This window comes from Mustela lutreola, chromosome 9 (genome assembly GCF_030435805.1).
Source record: "Mustela lutreola isolate mMusLut2 chromosome 9, mMusLut2.pri, whole genome shotgun sequence".
In the NCBI taxonomy this organism is placed as follows: Eukaryota; Metazoa; Chordata; class Mammalia; order Carnivora; family Mustelidae; genus Mustela; species Mustela lutreola.
In genome coordinates, this window is record NC_081298.1 from 78,577,747 (window position 1) to 78,596,931 (window position 19,185).

The 19,185-nt window shown below is 42.8% G+C and overlaps 1 protein-coding gene across 5 annotated transcripts in view; it reads left to right on the forward strand.

The window, feature by feature from the left end:
- Window positions 1-19,185, forward strand: part of SPTBN1 (spectrin beta, non-erythrocytic 1) — a 195,302-nt gene that overhangs the window by 108,393 nt on the left and 67,724 nt on the right. For all 5 annotated transcript variants that reach the window (XM_059187673.1, XM_059187669.1, XM_059187670.1 and 2 more), the window contains one exon: window positions 18,313-18,464. In XM_059187673.1, the coding sequence (XP_059043656.1) occupies window positions 18,313-18,464 (152 nt within the window). The remainder of the gene's footprint in view (window positions 1-18,312; window positions 18,465-19,185) is intronic.

Here is a 19,185-nt window from a genome sequence, read left to right on the forward strand (position 1 = left end):
CTGTAAAAGTAAACAGCCTCCAGCAGTTAACTGTATTTACTTTGGAGACAGGTTATAAACCCAAATCTCCATGCTGAACTTGAATGAGTGTCTCTTTTCTCCTCTCCTAGGAGAGAGGAGAAAGTTGATGAGAACTGCTCTCTGGTATTGCTAGGACAAACCTGTACTACTTTCTTTATGTAAATGACTAACAGGGAATATTTTCATTTACTTCAAAGCCATGTATGAAAGAGGTTTGCAGGCTAGTCCTGATAACCTCTGGCTCCTTTGGGTGGAGGGAATCCAAAGTTGGAAAAATTCAAGCTTCTTAATGGTTTGATAGAACCCTAGCAAATCCTCTCCAAGACATTGATGGATCTAAGGCTGTTTTTCTTTGGAGTAATACCCCTGTGAGAGTTACTCTGGGGTGACTTTTTTGTTCCATAAGGAATATATTTTATTTCTTGGTGCTGTGCAGAGTGGTGGTTAAAGGTAGAACTCTATGTTCTATCTAAAAAGTATCTGAAACTTTTAGGAAGCCAGTAACATTTAGAAGCTTCTGGCCCACTTTGGTGAACACCTTTCATTTTAAATGCCCACCCTGGCTCTTCACAGTGTGTGTCTTGAATAAATAGAGGGCAAATTCATCCAAAGCCACTTGAAACACAGGCCTTTGTGAATTGAGACACTCAATAGTATTGCCATCTTCTGCTTATTTGAGTGTTTGGGGCAATGGGGTGGGCGTGGTAATCCCAGGATACTCAGATTCTCACTCTTAGCAAAAGGGTCTTCCCTTCCTCTCTCGTTGTTTGGCAGAATGAGAAATGTATTGCCAGGAGCGAGTTAATTCTCAAATGATTAGGGTTCCTATGACACATGTCCAAAAGTACCAGGCCTTGAGATGGGGAAGATGAGATGCTCACATAACAAAGTAACAGTACAAGTGGAGGATGGAGAACAAAGGAGTTGTCACTAAGTGCTCCACATTCATGACTGACAACCCTTTTTAATATTCTTCGTGTTGGGGAGGAAGGGATGCTCTGAATTGAGAATTCTTAGTAAGGACTTCAGTGAGACACAAGAAGGTGACTGTCCAGCTTGCTTAGGACATGGGCTTCTTCGGTGTTGACCTGTTGGCGCTGTTTTCCAGGGGATCATGGCTGGCACTGACCTGCCACTGTGCCTTGGGGCTCCCACAGTTACCCCTCAGCCGGCAAGCCAACCCTTGAGTAGGCATAGCGTTCATGTTTTCTTTATTTTTTTCTTTCTCCTCTGGGACCACGTGGAGGCCTTTCAGGGATTTTCCTGAGAGTATAGCCCCACAGTTTTAAAAACTGTTCAAGGTTTGAGTTTATAACAAGAGTAAAACCCTTTTCCCTTGTCATTACTGCTGCTTCCTTACTCACTAATTAGCCAGCTGCTGCAGATCTCATTAAACTTCATTAATCCTGAGCATCTGTCTATAGGAACTGCCTCAAGATAAAAAGAGGAAACTCAGCTAAACGTTTGTATTGCTGCTAATTACCCCAAGCTATACTTTTTATTAATTACTCACTTCCAAACTGAATGAGGGCCTTTCCCCATGCTAGACAACAGGTGTTTCCCTCTCCCCTGGCTGCGCATAGGCCGTTCTGTGGTTCAGTGCATGGGATACCTTTAAGTCTCAGGGCCAAGAATTGGATGGCTCTGGAAGCCTGATTTTGTGTAACCTCAACTGTTCAAAGCTTTCAATCAGTAATGAATTTTTTTTTTAACAGATACATTCTTTAAATTATCTCATACATGATGGCTGAACAATTACAAAGCCAGTTTTCTTGACTCAGTGGTACAGAGTCTAAGGAAGAATTTTAATGGAGGTTGGGTTAGGAGTTGGATATTTGTATGTTGTAACTAAAGGTGACATTTGAAAAGGAAAATGTTGATCTTGGATTTGAATTGGTGGTGACGGAAAGCTAGGAGTCCTTGCCTGGTACTCCTCACAGTGTCAGTCAGACAGGGCAGAGAAGCATACTTCCTTGTTGGGACTTGGCGAGAGATCCTGATGGACTTGAAAGCACAGTTGAATGGAGGATTCTTTTTGGTGGGATAATTAGTTCCATTATTCTCCCTTTAAGTGGGGAAAAAACATTCACATTAGGCTTGTCTCCTACATCATCTCAGATGCCGGGTAAAGTCCTTGGAATGTAGCATTCTGTGTAGAGCAGGGGGGACTGGCAAGGCAGACCTTGGTTCAATCCCTGGGACTGTGCTTTGTGACTTTGAGCAAGTCACTGAACTTCTCTGAGCTTTAGTTTGCTCCTATGCAAAACATGTTTGGTAAGAACATCTACTTTATATAGTGGTTGAAAGAAGTCAGGGTTTTAGTGCTTAGAAGAGTATATGGCCCTTCAGTAGGTGCTCAGTAAACCCCAAGTACACTGGTGGATATGGAAGACAATAATTTAATTCCCTGATCATTTAGGATCGTGCTCATGGAGATTCCCACTTGTGTAGCTGAAGCCCTGGTTGATCAACCCCATTGGGTTCTGATCTTACCTTTGGCTGATTGTTGATGTCACCTAGACTCAAACCTCAGCAGTAAAGCTTTGACCCCTTGAATCACCTCTGGTCAGTTGATTCTAGGTGCTTTGCTCCTTTCTCTCTTTTGCCACCTGTTACTTTAAGTATAATTAACTGTTGATGAGTCTGGTGTGTTATTAAACTGAAAATCCTTCCAGCATGCATCCTAATTTCTTATTGCTTCGTATGGTGATTTACAGACACTTCTTTTTTAAATGGCATTTGTTTTTCCTGCAGATGAAATCTGAGGTGGCACCTGTTTACGAACTACTACTCTAGCATCCTGTAGACCTCAGTGTTTCTTCAGTGAATGTCACTTATTTTTGTATTAACATTTTTGTATTAATATCCTCAATTCTCTATCTATTAAAAGGAAAAATTAATATTTGTTTGCCTTATTTTGCTTATAAATGTTTTATAAACTTAAATACTGATTTGGCATTCTCCAGAAGATAGGCATAAAAATTCAGGGTGACATTTTATTTTATTTTAGAGTACTCACCGAAGACAGCATTTCGCATGTGACCTTTTGTGGTGCCCCGGGAGAGTGTTTTCCTCCAGCGGGTGCCCTTTTCATTTCCTGCTCATCAATCTCGGACCTGGTTCTCTTATCAAATTAAGATAAATTGTATGTTTTCCCTTCAAATGGAAATGCCCTTTGAATATTTCAGAAATGGTATGTGCACAACCAACAAGCAGTCCAGGAATACAGAAGTAGAAATCCTCCAGTCTCTGGTTGTGCTCCCTTGAGACAATTATAGTTACTGGTTTGGAAAGTAGCCATGCATATTGGTTTTTTTTTGCTTGCTTACATTTAAATTTACATTTAAATATATGTACATCACACACACACACACACACACACACACACGTATCTCCATAGGATCATGCTAAACACATGCACTGTTTGTGACTCTTCATTCATGGCCGTCTTCCTAACCCATATACTGCAGATTTCCCCTCCTCTTTTTAATGCATATATACTGTTCTTTTACATGAATGCGTCTTATTTTAATTAACCTGTTAGTATATATATTTAGTTGTTTCTGGTCTTTCCTCTTTTGTTGTTGCTGATACCCTTTTTTTTTTTTTTTACCCTTTTTTATAAAATATGCCATCTGCGCCTTCTTTGTCTTTGTGTGCTTGCAGAAGTGTTTCCAGAAAGTAAATATCTACAGGTGTGGTTTTGGTAGATGGGGGAAATGCACATTTTAAGTTTGATATTGCCCATTTACTCTCCCACCAACCACACACCAGTGTGCCCTTTTCTCCATGTATTCAGTAAGTGGCAGGATTGGTCTAAGGCATAGAGTTACTTTTGCCTACTCCGACCTAGCCCTGTAAGTGGAACTTCTTCCACCTCAGCAAAACATCTGTGGGCTTTGAGCCCTTCCCACCCAGTTCCAAGATTATTATCTTTATACAGGCTGTTGAGAAGAAACAATTAAAAAGTCTTCATTAAGCAATAAAATGTCCCTGAAGAACAAATCAGCCATAGCATTCAGCTTTCTGGGCGTATCTAAGTAACAGCAGAAATACTTCTCCTGTGACAGGGTTGCTTTACCCTCCCCATTACCTCCACAGACTGGCAGTGCTACAAACAGCCAGGTCCCTACACCTGTTATAAGGACCGGACTCTGTGGGGTGGGAGATAAAGCCTTGCTTATGGAGATGGGAGGGAGGGTCCTGAGGTGGGGGTACTGCATGTGGGGGCACATTCAGGGATATTGTAAAGATAGACTTGCTGTGTTGTGGGAAGGGATTTGCATTTAGGTTAAGCAATACTGTGCAACAGGTTTATGTTTCCACAGCAAATAGAACAACAGAAGAACCTGGCTCCCTGTTTATGCCCCTGCTCCTCCCCGTTTGTTGTTTTTTTTTTCACATGAAAGAATTAAGGTAGATAACTAGCTGTAAGCTAGGAAGATTCAGTATGGTCTACATCACACTTGGGGCACTGTCTTAATGAAACTGCACTTAAAGCTTTGATTAGAGTTCCTATCAATGAAGAATAGGTTTTGATTTAAAACAAACAAACAAACAAAAAAACAAAACAAAACTAATATGAACTGCCCTGTCCTCCTTTGATTAGGGTGAGGGAGCCCTTGGTGCCACCCACACTGTTGACCAGGTCATCATAGACACTGAGTCCAAAGTCTGTTCTTCTCCAGTTTTTTTGTCCTTTATTAAAACAAGGGAATGTACATTGTGTACTTATGGGATTTGCCTGCCAAAACTCTGTAATATTTGGCTTTATAAGAAATCTTGTGTAACTATTCTGTGTGTGAGGTTGAGTAAAGCCACAAAGGAAGTTACCAGAATTGTTTTTCAGGGTTTGACCCTGTGAGTGATAACTTTCTCTTTTTCATTTTAATAGAGCTTAAAAGTGACTAAATGGTGGTTGAGTGTGGGCATCAGTTTTTGAATGCTGTGAATTCTCAAGGAATTGAAAATTTCTTACCATTTTGGAAGAGAGCTCTGACTGCTGTCTGGCGCCTTTCCCAGTGCCTTCAGACCAGTTACTTAATAAGTGGCTGTTCATTGGTTAATAGATTAACCCAAGAGGAAACAAAAATGAGAGGAGGACTGTGTGGCTGAATGTTGGGTACTAGTGTAGAACATGTGCTATTCTACACGGAATCACTTTGTAGGCAGTGAAATAGTTGGCTGAGTTCAAATACATAACCGAGGATTGGTCAGAGCTTATCATTCAGTAAATTACTTCCTGAATGAAGAATACTCAATGAGCGGTGAAAATTTTGGTTTGATACACTAGGCTATCACTTAGAAAATTGTGTTAAACTAAAAAATTCCTCAGTTCAGTCCAGAAAGTGGCTTATCTTCACAACTTAGTGTTTAAAAAAAAAAAATCCTGTCACAACCATTAGCTGTTTCTGATACACAACTATAATTTGGACATCTCCTCCAAACACGTGAAGCCTTGGGCTTACTTGCATATTACAGTTGTAATTTTGGAGTTTGGCCTGGAAGTTGAAACAATCTTATTTAACTTCTCAGTCTTCCATTTCAACCCTGATAGTTTCTATAGGGAGTCATGGTTGCTGCCAAAGGGGTTTAGGTGACAAAATGGTAATGATCTTTAGGGCAGAAGCCAGTTTCTAAATTCTTTAGTGTTTACATTTATTTGTTTTTAAATATAATTTCCCGTTAATTGGAACCTTGTCCTAATTCTAGTTCTAAGTGATAACTTGGCATCACTGTAACATTCTTTGTCTCAAACGGTAATCCTTTGCAGATTCAATTTACAGATATAACTATTGGGAGGACTTCCATGATAGATAATTTTAGAGGGGCATTTCCACAACTGATTCATTTAGGAAATGATCATGTTAGTAAGCACTGTTTCATCCATGAAAAACAGACTACTTTGTGGTGACCTTTGGGTCTTTGTCCCTCCTTCTTATCTTTGTGTGTCTCTGATTTTATAAAAAAGAGTTTCTTAGACTTTAGCTCTCTGGAATAGTGAATTAGAGGTAAGTTGGACATCTTCCTCAAATAGGACAGCTATCAGAAACTATTCTGAATGGCTAGAACTGGTGCCATAGCCTGGTGGCAGCATCAGCCTTTCTGAAAGCATTGAGGTACGGGAGTATCCTTTTGAATCTTGAATTTCTTACAGTAATATAACTCTAGGTTACGAAAGAGAATTCTGTTTTTCTCCTTGCATTGTTGACCCTAAGAAATCTGGAAAACTGGAGGAGAGAGAATATCATAAGCACGGGCCAGGGTGCACGCTATTTGATTTTTAATACACTGGCTCAAACCAGCTGCATTGTCCATAGAATAGTATGGCAACCCTTTGTGTGCATTGCATGAAAGAAGAAACATAATAAATTCTAATTCTCACTACCCCTGCTTACTCCCAAGGCTCCTGTAATAAAACCCTACCTTAAGCCTTGAAAATGAAGGGATTTTATTTTCACCAGTGAATTTGTGTGCCACATGATGACCTGGATAAGATATATTATTTACTGCTTCTTTAATTGTTGCTAAGTAAAGGTAATCCCCTCCCCTCATATATGGCAATGAAATCAGCTTTATGAAGTTTTAGTGTACTCATTATGTTACCATACTGTCCTTTAAAAAATCCTGTCTTAGTCTGTATGAATGTTAGCATTCTCCCATATAAGTTGGTTACTTAAAGATGTGGGGTCTGTTTAGTTCCAAGCTTTTTCCACCTTTTGAGGATACTACAAATTACCCTTATCTACCTGGGACTTCATATTTTTTAGCTTCCTTCCAGGGAGAATGGGGGTGGAGAGGTGATGGCAAATAAAGTTTATATCAGGATAAGAACCAAGGACCTGAAGCTTGTGCACACGGGAAGTAGGAAGTTGGGAAACCTGGCCTCAAGCCTCCTGACTTCCCCTCATCCTTAAAGTGCAGCCTTGAGTTCTGGCCTGCGGTGTCCACTGTGTTGTGTCCCTACTGACTACTGGGATAGCACTTTTAATTCTGTTGTTTCAATGAAAATACTCCGAGGCAAGGGAGGGGAGAGGGCCCGTCTGGGTGCTCTCACGTGCACCCCCTGGCTACTCTGACGTGCACCCCCTGGCTGCTCTGACATGTGAGCATGTTTAATAGTAGAAATTCAAATGGTCCCCGACACGGTATCTTGTTCTTAGCAAGTCTTCAGTGCATATTTGCTAAGCTGATTTTATTTGAAAATGGAAACCAACAAGGGGAGTCCAGGACTATTGATACTCTAAAAATTTTTAAACGAGGAACTTATGAAACTTCAAGGACCAGGTAGTTAACTCTGTTAGCCTTTGCAGGCCACATAGGGTCTCTAGCATATCTCCTCATTTCTCCTTCAGTACACCCCCATCACCCCCAATATGAAAAGATATTCTAGTCCCTAGGCTGTACAAAAACAGGCTATAGGCCAGAGTTTGCTCTTTCCTATTTTCAGTTGATCTTTTCAGTCACAAAGGAGCTGACCTGAGTGAGGGGGTATTGTTTTGGGAGGGTAATCCCTTATTTTCCTCAGGCAGTGTGGGATGGTGGTGTGAGGTGGAGCTTTGGGATTCTTCAGGGTTCACACAGATGAGGGTTCTAATCCTGGATGTGCTTTTGCTACTCACATACCCTCGGGCAAGTCAGCAGATTCTTTCTGTGCCTCATCTAGTTAGCACTGACGTTTTAATGAGCCAGGTGAAGTTAATGATGACCCTAACCCAGCATCCACCAGCTCTGGGGAGCCCTGTAGGACTGACTTCATCCTTGGTCCTGCAGACTCTCCCCGGCTGCAGCTTCAGGCTGTTTCCTGCTGGAATGTCAGGCTCATGATGTGCTTCTTGCCTGTGAAGGAACTTTGAAATGTGCCTCCCAGTTTCAGATCAATTTAGTAAATGGTTTCTGGATATTTCTTGAGATGTCCTTTTTTTTTTTTTTTTTTTTTTTATTTAACTTTATCATATTTGGTTGTTGGGTTTTTTGGTGTTTGTTTGTTTTTTTTTAAGATTTTATTTATTTGAGATAGAGGTGGGGCAGAGGGAAAGAGAAAAGCAGACTCCTGCTTGAGCAGGAGCCAGACACAGGGCTTGGTCCCAGAGCCCCAAGCTCATGACCTGAGCTGAAGTCAGCCACCTAACCAACTGAGCCACCCAGGCTCCTCTATCATATTTTGCTGATTAAGACATATGTAACAAATTTCAGAAACATCTTTATCAAAACACAGTTACAAATTACAAACTTCCAAGGTTTAAGTTGCATTTATTTTAAATATTGTGTGTGTGGGGGAATCTGTTATTGGTGTCAAATAAATGAGGTATTGTTACTCAATCCATTATAATCCCTTTGCCCAAGGCTTATGAAGCCTGTTGGTTATAATCATTAATGACTGTGTAACCTTTGGCACAGGATGCCTCTGTTTCTTCAGGTGTAAGCTTGGAATAATAATAAATATATTTAATAACAGTGGGTCTAAATAAATCAATAGATTTAAAGCAGAAGAGGTTCTGGCACATGGGCTCAATAAATTTAATATGTTATTGTTGCTACTGTGGCAGCTGTAGTAATTCCTTTGGAATCACCAATGTGAATTGGGGTACTGACAGTAATTTTTTAGACAGTATAATAAAATTCGGTATTACTTAATAGTTGCCTTTCTGGAAAATTATGTACAATTCAGATTTTTAGTAAAATTAAATAACATTCTTTTTTAAAATAAGCTTCATTGATGGATTGTTTTGCACTGGAACCAATCATTTCCTTTTATCATTTACTTGTATTTTTTCCTGTGAAGCCTTTTTAATATTTTAAAATAAATATAAAACACTAACATACATTTCCAAGTTCATCTAATACTCTTATCAAGGTGTGAATTTCCCCAGAAATTAGAGTGATTTGATAAATTTGGTTTTATTTATTTATTGTTTTTATTCCTCTGAGTATAGTTGACACACAGTGATTCGACAACTCTGTAGGTTATTCTTTGCTCACTCAGATGTTGCTACCATCTGCCACCACACAGCACTGTTAGAGTACCATTGACTGTATCCCCTGTGCTGTGCATTTTATTTCCTTGACTTATTCATTCCATAGCTGGAAGCCGGACTCCCACACCCCTTCACCCATTTGCTCATCCCACCTCTGGCAACCATCACTTGTTCTCTCTGTTGATGGGTCTGTGTCTGCTTTTTGTTTTACTCATTTGTTTTGTTTTTTAGTTTACACATATAAGTGAAATTTTTCTCTTTTTTTAAAGGCATTTAATTTTCCTTCCTCGTTTTGGCATATTACACTACTTACTTCACCTTAGTTCTCCGCTTTGCCCTTGTTGAGAAGAGCCAGTGGTATTCCAACGGCCATTTGCTTTCAGAGTTCGCTCCTACCATCCATCATCATAGCCACCTCCACAGTCTTGACTTTTTGTGGATTGTGACTTTAAGGGGCTTGCCTTGAAGCGATGACCTTGACTGGGAGGCAGGACCCCTGGGAATCAGACTTCTTTCTCAGCTCATTATTGTGAGTCTCCCTCTGCAATGCCTTAGTTTCCAGTTGACAGAATTGGGCTGGGCTACTCAAAAAAAAAAAAAAAAAAAAAAGACCTGCTATAAGCCGCAAGCAGGACCTGTTCCACTGATGTAAATCGTAGGTGCAAGGTTATAGAGAGTTCACAGTTGTTCTGTAGTCTGCATATCAGACTGTTAAGTGTTAGCAGAGAATTGCATATTTGCCACACATGCATTTAGAACAGATGTTTTCATGTGTTTTGTCCGTGAAGCAGGTTAAACTGTTAGGAAAAATATTTTAACTGAAGTTCTATTTATATACAGATTAGCAAACATAAATTAAAGGACCGCCCGCACGCAGACTAACCCGTCACAGGGAGGCCTTTGGTCAAAAGATTAGTTTCCTTCCTTTTGCTGCCTCAAGATAACAGTTTGATTCTCTATTATCAATACAGCCAGTTGCCTGTTTCCGGTTTCCTGCTCTGTGTGTTTTGCATGTTGCTCATGGGAAATGATTTATTTTTTCAAGCCAAGGCACATATGGGAACTCCACCCTACTGTAGTCTTTTGTTTTGAATTAAGATTCCCTTTTTTTTTTAACAACTCAAGAATTGAGCTTTAATGGATAAATTGTTAAAATTAGTATAAATTAAGTCTCGTGACTATTGTCCAATTTGGTCATGTTAAGATAATGTTATAATTACACCCTTATGTATTTTGCTGCCTCATTCTGTTGTATATATATGTGATGGCAGTTGACACAAAACAAAATGAAAAATAAAAACTTCTCAAACTTTTCAGGTTAGCTTTGGACCCCTTTTATTCTGAAAGAGCATGCCACAAAGTTGCATTATTATCACTTATCAGACCTTGAGGAACAATTGCAAGAAGCAATTCAGTTATGAAAGAGTTTTCGTTGTTGTATGGTGGTAACATTTAACTTCTTAGGTTTTTGTGATTTGAAAACCTAAAAAGTTTGTGATTTGAAATTTCTTTCCTCAGTAATTTCAGCAGGACCACCAGTAGTAGCAGCAGGCTTTATTGAGCGCCTGTTTGTTGGGCATTGCAAGGTTGCTGGTTCATTCAACAAATGTTTGTTGTGTACTCATTCTGCCAGGCGTATGTACTGTGAGGCACTAAACAGATGTAGAATTGAGTCCTTTTTCCTGGGGGCAATTACAGGCTAGTTGAGAAAAAGCGTACAGGATATGTGATAAAAACAGAAGACATCCCATCAAATGAGGGTTTGTTGAAAGGCTAATCTTGGCCTGGGGTCTCAAGGAAAGAGAGGAGGAAGGGCCTTCCAGGTTCGGAGAATGGTGTAAACAAAGAAATGTGCATGGGAGAATTTGGGAGAATTTGGAATGTAACATAAGACCTGTGGATGTGTTGGGGGATCCCAGAGGAAAGTGTGCCTTCTCTGGACCCTTGAATTCTCATCTCTGCATTTTGGACTGTCTTGTGGATGGCGGGAAGCCGCTGAAGGTTTTTTTGGTACAGTGGTGTGACTTTGAGAAACCACTGTTTGGGGAAGGTGACTACAACTGTAATGCTTAAGATGGGTAAAAATGAGGGGTGCCTGGGGCTGGTCCAGTTAGTAGGGCATATGACTCTTGACCTCAGGGTCCCGAGTTCTAGCCCCATGTTGGGTGTAGAGACTACTTAAATAAATAAAAACATTAAAAAAAAAAAAAAAAAAAAAGATGGGTAAGAATGAGAAAGGCATGACGGAGTTCAGTAATTGTTGAAAGATGGGACCTGAAACCATCCTAATTATAGTGAGCTTTTTCTTCTAAACACCCAGAAATACATCTTGAAAAGATTGTCCTGGTAGCTGATCCTGTACTATTTTGTAATATCTTTTGTTATTTTTTGACTTTCCATTTTGTTTCCCCAGCTAGACTAACTAGTTTATTGAGGGCAGGGGACCTTGACTTAGACACAAAGTTCTACATATGGTAGGTGCTTTGTAAATACTCGAGCTTATTAACACTCTCAACTTCAGATTAGCCCTTACCCAGACAGTTATAATATTGTCCGTTTAAATAATTTAGCCATTCATGGGGCTGTGTTCATGGGATGCTTGCTCCATCGCCTCCTTTTGATTACTTCTCAGCTTCTGTCCTTGTTTCTCAATTCCTACTGTGAACCCACATCTACACCTACCATAGCTATCAGTCTATCCAGAGAAAAATTGCACATTTGCCACCTATTCCTTAAGATAGGCCACTATCTTAGCATAATTGAAGAGGATCCTGGTAAGAAAATATTCTTGGGTTATACCAGCAGGTTCAGACTATTTGAAAAGTAGAAGAAAGATCTTCTCTCTGCAACCAGGTATAAATCTAGTCTTTGAGGGGTCATTTGTCAGTTCCTATTTCTGTATTTCCTTTATTTTCCATCCATAAATGTTCCATGCCTTCGGGCCTTTCTTCACCCCTGGCTCCCATCCCTTTTCATAGCCAGAATTGTGGCATATGGTGAACGTGGTTGTGTTTAGCACTCTGTGCATGGGTTGTTGCCAAGAGATGCTATACAATCATTTCCATCGCACAATGCCCTTCTGTTCATCAAAGCTATTTCTATCTCCTTTAGCTTAACTTACCCTAGCATGGTGTTCATTTTTCCAATTACAGCAGATTTTCCAGAGTAAATAAATCTTGAAGCATTACAGTTTTCCAGTATTGATGATGGTCATTCCTCAAAAGCACAGAAGTCAATTATGTGCTTTGAAGGGGATGAAGATGGAGAGGATATTCACAGCCGTTTGGTTAAAATTGGGCAAAAACGTTTTCTGTTATAAATATTTCATCTGTTTTCCCTAAGCCATCTGCTGAAAATTTTAAAGTTATTTATCAAAACCCAAAGACAGTGAATCTAGGTACTTAAAGAAGACGGTGTAGCCAAGCATGCATCCTGATTCGCTTTAACCTGACTGAGCAGTGGAAGAGACAGAGAAACACCCAAGGACACCCAGTAGTATATGCCGGCTCTGGCTCTCCGGGCTGCTGATGCCGAGTGCACTTATCCTCCCCGAACCCTGAGCTGTGGTGGAGATACCTCTCGTGTTCCACCTCCCTGACAGAGTTGCTGTGCATGTGCATCACAGTGTAACTGCAGGCATGCCATCTTACCAGTCTGTTTTCAAGAAAGTGCGCCATAGAATTTTACTTACGATTCATTCCTTTCAGGAACCAGAAGCTGGTGCGGGTATTGCCACTCACTCAAGGTTGGGTTTTCTCTTCTGCTTCTCAGTGGTTCTCACTTTCCAGGTGGCTGGCTAATTTTTCTCCAAGCCTGTGGGGCTCAAGAATTAGCTGGAGAGATCTTAACACCTGGAGCCACTCCCGGTTCCTAGGTTTTCAGGGTTCTGAGGACATTTTGGTAGAATTAGTGGGTCTTGGAAGCTAATTTTGAGAGTAGCTTTATTCTTTCCTGACTCCCACTCCTGCATTGGCACAAAGACTCACCGGGCCCCCTCCCACTGGTTCCTTCTGCCCTTTCTTCACCTGGTTCCCCACGTTACTGTCTCTGGGCTGCTAGCACTGCAGTGCCTCAGGTCCTGCCTTCCATTGGGCAGTTGTGTCCTCAGGTACGATCTTGGTTTCTACTCTGCCTACCACACTGTACCGCTCATTGTGAAGAGGGGTCAGTGAGGAACTTTTGAACCTGAAGGCCCTCATTTGGACAAGTAGGGAGACCCATATTCTCTGTGGCTCTGTAGGTGGAGTGAGCCTTGCTGGGCCATAGAGACATATCTAGACTGGACAGAGACACTTGTCCAGTAGTTGGAGTTACCTAGTGATGGAGCAGACCCTTTCACAAAATAAGGACTTGGGTTAGGATGGTGAGATGGTGGGTGATTCTAGATCTTGTATCATGGAAACCTATTGGGTTTTGTGTTTTAATGCCATGCTAGGGGAATTACTGCAGCGTGATTGAGAACCCAGGCTTTGGAGCCAGCCTGCCTGGAAAGTTACTAATTCTGCCAGTGGAAGTAGCTGTGGGAACTGTAAAGCACATAGCTGCCTACCTATAGGACATAGTAAGTCTCAGTGATGTATTGTTATCTTAAGAAAGAAAGAACAAGGGACGCCTGGGTGGCTCAGTTGGTTAAGCAGCTGCCTTCGGCTCAGGTCATGATCTCAGCGCCCTGGGATCGAGTCCCACATCGGGCTCCTTGCTCAGCAGGGAGCCTACTTCTCCCACTGCCTCTCTGCCTGCCTTTCTGTCTGCTTGTGCGCGCTCGCTCTCTCTCTCCCTCTCTCTCTCTGACAAATAAATAAATAATCTTAAAAAAATAAAAAGAAAGAAAAAAGAAAAGAAAGAAAGAAGGAACGAACGAACAAGCTATTTTCTTTCAGTAAGACTGTTAACAACCTACGGCCATGTCCACACACATAGCTTCCCCCCTTTCTGGGATTTTTAAATAGTTGGCTCAGGTACAGGTACAGTAGCAGGGATGTTTTTGCTTTTGGAAAGAGTGTTGTTTTAGAGGACTTCTAAAGCCTTGTTCCACTCTGCGGGCATGTGGCTCCAGGATCCTGGATCTCAGCTGGTTTGAACAGATGAGAGCACTGCTCTGCTGGCCCAGAGGAGAAGGAGCTGATTTAGTGAGCATTTACAACATGCCAGGCCCCGAGCTTTGTGCTTCACCTCCTCATCCAGTGCTAGAAGGACCTTAGGTCAGTCTCTAAATGAATACAGTGTGGAGGGGGAGGGGGCAAGGACTGGCACAGCTGAGAGGTGCTTATCAGTACCGTGAAGGTGCCTGTTTTTGGGAGGCAGCACTTACCAGGTTATGGGCAGGGCTGTGGTGGTTGGGGAAGGGAGGAACAGGGAACCTGCTCCAGTGTCAGGCTCAACCATGTCAACTTCTTGGGAGCAGATGCAGACATGACTTGGCCTAAGGGGCAGAAATGCCCACTGCCATACGGGGCCAGAGAGCCTCCTACACCTGTGGTTGTCCTGGAGGCTGAGGCTGAGGCAGTGGCAGCTGCTACTGTTCTTTCTTGCAAAGAAGTAATAAGTGCTTTGTGGGATGAGTGGGGTTGAAGGTACAGAGATTTCTCCTCCTGCGGCCAGCATGTAGACCATTAGGATCCCAAAGCCTTTGATGTGAGCTAAGAGAGTAATGAATGAACAACACCCGCAACTCATGCGTGTCTCTCTGTCTGTCTGGGAAGTGCAGTTTGAGACACCACGGATATCCGCCAGTTCCTTTTGGTGGAAGCCCAGAATGTCTATACCAGGATTTCCCAGCCTGGGCACCACTGACATTTCGAGCTGGATGATTCCTTGTGGGGGCTGTCCGTGCACTGTAGGCTGTTTACCAGATCTCTGGCCTCTACCCACTAGATGCCAGTGGAGCACCCATCCCCCCCCCAGGCACAACAGTCAAAAATGTCACTAGACTGCTACATGTCCTGAGGGGAGATGAGAACCACTGGCCTAAATAACCAAATCAGGGGCGTCTGTGTGGCTCTGCCTTTGGCTCAGGTCATTATCCCAGGGTCCTGGGATTGAGCCCACATCGGGCTCTCTGCTCGGCAAGGAGCCTGCTTCCCTCTCTCTCTCTCTGCCTGTCTCTGCCTACTTGTGATGTCTGTCAAATAAATAAATAAACTCTTTTTTAAAAAAATAAATAAATAACCAAATCAGTATGGAGTTTGTAAGGGCTCCCATTTCTTGTTAATCAGATTTGCCTCATACGGGTAGAACTGGAAGTGGGCTCTCCTTTCTTGACTCCTCCCACCACTTCCTTACACAGTTCTGGCACAGTGACAGCAGCTCGGGCTTGGAAACATGCCTCTGGACTGTCTTCCATCGTCTGTGCCAACGGCCTCTTGCTCCTTCTCAGGCAGGCGTCTGGTTGTGAGTGCAGGGGTGATGTCATTGTGCCTTCCCAGGAAGGGTGGAACAAAGGACAGAGTCCCCAAGGACATGCTGCCTCATCCTCAGCTAGGCTGCTGGATAGATTTTTTTTTTCTCTCCCTTTCCCTCGTTCAGGCCTCAGAAATGTTTTTCACCAAGCCATCCATTTCAAGAGGACACACTTAGCTGACTGGACTTTGTGTGTCACTGCTGAGCCCATTTCCTGCCCCTAGTGTGCCATGAGAGTGTTGGTTCTGGTCCAGTCCTTGGATGGAATCTTCCTTGCCTTTTCCAGCGCATGGTGTGAGCTGGAAGAACTTAGGTCTTATGTGACTTCTTTGGCACGCTTACATGACCTGAGGCCTGCTCATAGCAGGAGTAAGGACAAGAAAGCAAGCTCTTGTTGCTCTCCTTTTATTTTTGTTCGGGTTCTTCTCTCCCTTCTTCCTGGAGTTTCTGGGGACCTGAGGAGCCCTCTTCACACAGATCCTCAGACTGTGTGGAACAGTTTTATTTCCCCTCACTGCTCTGCTCTACCAGTGGCCTCTCTGCCTCCTCCTGGGGGAGGAGAGTCAGGGCTAGGCTGTAACTCTCAGAACTGGGTGCTGGGGGAGTGCACTTACTGTCTTTGGAAATAGGTCTCTGGGATCCCCTCATAAAGGAGTCTGTTGATTCAGAACCCAAAAGGAGCCAGGAGTGTTTCTGTAATGTGAGATTCACCCAAAGGAGTGACAGTTGGCTGAGGAACACCTTTTGTGCTTGTATATTTAGAAATACCATAATCCAAGCAGATTTTTGTTTTGATCTCGTTCCCTTGATAGGCTGGGTGTGGTAGTGACTTTGAGCCCAAACCCTTTAATAAAAGCCTTGATACCCATCAAGGGCTTTATTAAAGACATTCCCGACTCCAGTGTAGCACATAAAATGTATTTTAAAAAATTAGTTGATCCTAAATACATCTGAACCAGGAGTTACTTGCCGTCTGTGAAGTGTACTTAGGAGAAGCTTAATATCTTTGTATTGTGTTCTGGACCTCCTCTTTCAAAACACCCAACTTTCAGCCAAAAAAACGCAGCTCCTTGTGTCAGTGTCATGAAGTTGCCGTCCATCATGATGATTGTGTGATTAATAATGCATGTGATCGTCTCTCTGTCACTTCTCATGATGTTACTGGTACAGCTCCTTTTTCATCCACACTGTGCCCCTTACTACCTATTTCTCGTTCCCTCAGTCCTGCCCTTTTTGATCCTTTGTCTGTTTTGGGTTGGCCTTTGTCCCAAGGAAAGGCCCTCTTTTCCGCTGGACAGACTGTTTGTTTAGAAAAAGGCTGAGCTCACCTCAGCAGGTGGCCAGCTGCCTTACCTATCAGGCTCTCCACAGTATAGGCTCACCTGCTGTGGGCTCTGCCTGGCTCCCTCCCTGTGCTGGGGTAGCTGGAGGCTTCCTCAACACCTTCCAGGGAGACCTCCCATGATGCTCTGGCCCACCTGGGAGCCGGGGACCCCTGGGCCGCCAGTACATGCCTGTAAGCAAAGGTTGCTTTTGAGTTGTCACCTAGTAGTGGTGAAACACACAAAAAATTTTGGGGATCTGCTTTCTTTTTTATAGATGAATGTATAAGCTTTGGTGGGTTTGGGCTTAACACTGGAAGGAATAGATCTTGAAGGGTCTTTTGGCACACATTCATGCTAAAGAACCAGAAGTGGGGTGAATAGCTGACAAAGGGTGTATCTGTAGAAAACAGTGAGTACGAATGAGTACAGGGTACATTCTGTGTGTCCCTGTTGAAGGTTTCAGCAGCCTGCATTTAGAACATTGTTCAGAGGCAAGAAGTTTGTAAGCCTCTTTGTATGGATGTGAAAGGCCAGTTCTGGGCAGATCTGTCTAGAGTTTTAGGCTTTGAATTGGACAGAACTTGATCACTGATGCTTGAAAAACTATTGTTTCCTGGATGACTTCGTTATTCTGCTACCATACTTTAGATCATAAGCTGTCAGTTGCCTTTCAGTGAATGGTTAAAGTTTGGAGATCATAGCTATCCACCCATGTTATGGAAGGGGACCCTGAACCCAGTATTTCAGCACATTTTTGGCAAAACCTTGGGCCCAGGCTTTGCTCTCCTAGTGCCTAGCCGGATCTCTTTGCATCTCACCGTGTTGCCTGCCATTTTCTCTGTTGTTCATGGGGGCATGGGACTTGGCAGGTAAGAGTGTCATTACAAATCAAGGTCATGGGGCGCCTCAGTGTCTCAGTTGTTAAGCATCTGCCTTAAGCTTGGGTCATGATTCAGACCCATGGGATAGAGCCCTGCATCAGGCTCCCTGCTTGGCAGGATGCCTGCTTTTCCCTCTCCCACTCTCCCCGATGGTGTTCTCTGTTCTCGCTGTGTCTCTGGCAAATAAATAAAATCTTTGGGGGCAAAAAAAACCAAATCGAGGTCATGAGTGAATCCATCTTCTGATCCTTTGTACATGAGGGAAGCAATTTCGTACTGTTTCCTTACCTTTTCTACCTTGCATCCCTCAATATACTGTGTACTTCCCTAACACATGCCTTTTGGAGGAATGATCATAGCTGCAACATATACATTAGAAACTACCAAACATTAGGCTGCTGGGCAGGGCTGTACAGGCCTCCCCTGTGATCTACTGTATCCTCTGGCCTCTTCATCAGAGAGCAAAGAAAATGGAATGAGTGAGAGCAAGGATATTCTCCTGGTGGTACGTCTAGGGGCCCGGATGTGTTCAAGGGTTCTATGGTTCCAATATTTTGAAGAGTTGATCATGCTTAAGAGGAGCTAATTTGAGGTCTCATTAGCGTGTAGTTTTCCTGTTCTTCCTTTGGGGTCTTGTGACCCCGCTAGCACATAGCTGCCACCGCCGTGCTGTAACTGATGATAAAGGGAGCTCTCTTCTGCTTGCAGATGAACGCGAAGCCGTGCAGAAGAAGACCTTCACCAAGTGGGTCAATTCCCACTTGGCCCGAGTGTCCTGCCGGATCACAGACCTGTACACTGACCTTCGAGATGGACGGATGCTCATCAAGCTGCTGGAAGTCCTCTCTGGAGAGAGGCTGGTAAGTGGGACTGTTTCTAAGTGACTTGCACCATAGGTCAGAGAATGTTTTTGAAAAATCAAGTGTGGGCTTCTTCCTGATGAATTTTGCAATTAATGATTGATGTTTTTGAGAAGGATGATCTTGATAAGTGAGATGAGCATGTTGGAAAAAGCTCCTGTGTTACCGTTGTGAGTGTATGTGATGTTCTTAAACTGTAATTAAACGGCCTCGTTCTGGTAGTTTGTGAAGTTACTACCCTTGGTCTGAAAGATCTTGGCTGGTGTCCCCAGACTCGGGCACTGGCTCCAAGATGAATCTCTCTCCCACGAGGTCATGGAATAATTTTAAATCTGTTTCTTACAGGTTCTCTGGAAAATCTGAGCTGCCGTACAAGGTGGCAAGAATTGAATTCAGTAGTCTCTGGTGTTTTTTGCCTTCTTCCTTGCATACTTTTAATTTTGGGGGTGGAGGAAGAGGCTGGTGTTTTGTCATCTCCTTGGAAACACAGAGCTTCTGATCAGTTCACTGTGTTGTTTTGGGCAGGGGAATTGCCAGCCTACGCTGAAAGTTCTGTCCCCATTCTGTTTCCCAGAGCTGTTGCGGCTGTCTCGGATGTGACTTTTGTATATGAACCTTAAAGCAGTCCCTGTAACTGACCCAACAGGTTTTGTCTGGTCTTGATTTGAAAATAGGTGCTAAATTGTACCAGAGCATATGTAGTTCCGTAGGTGGTAGTGGG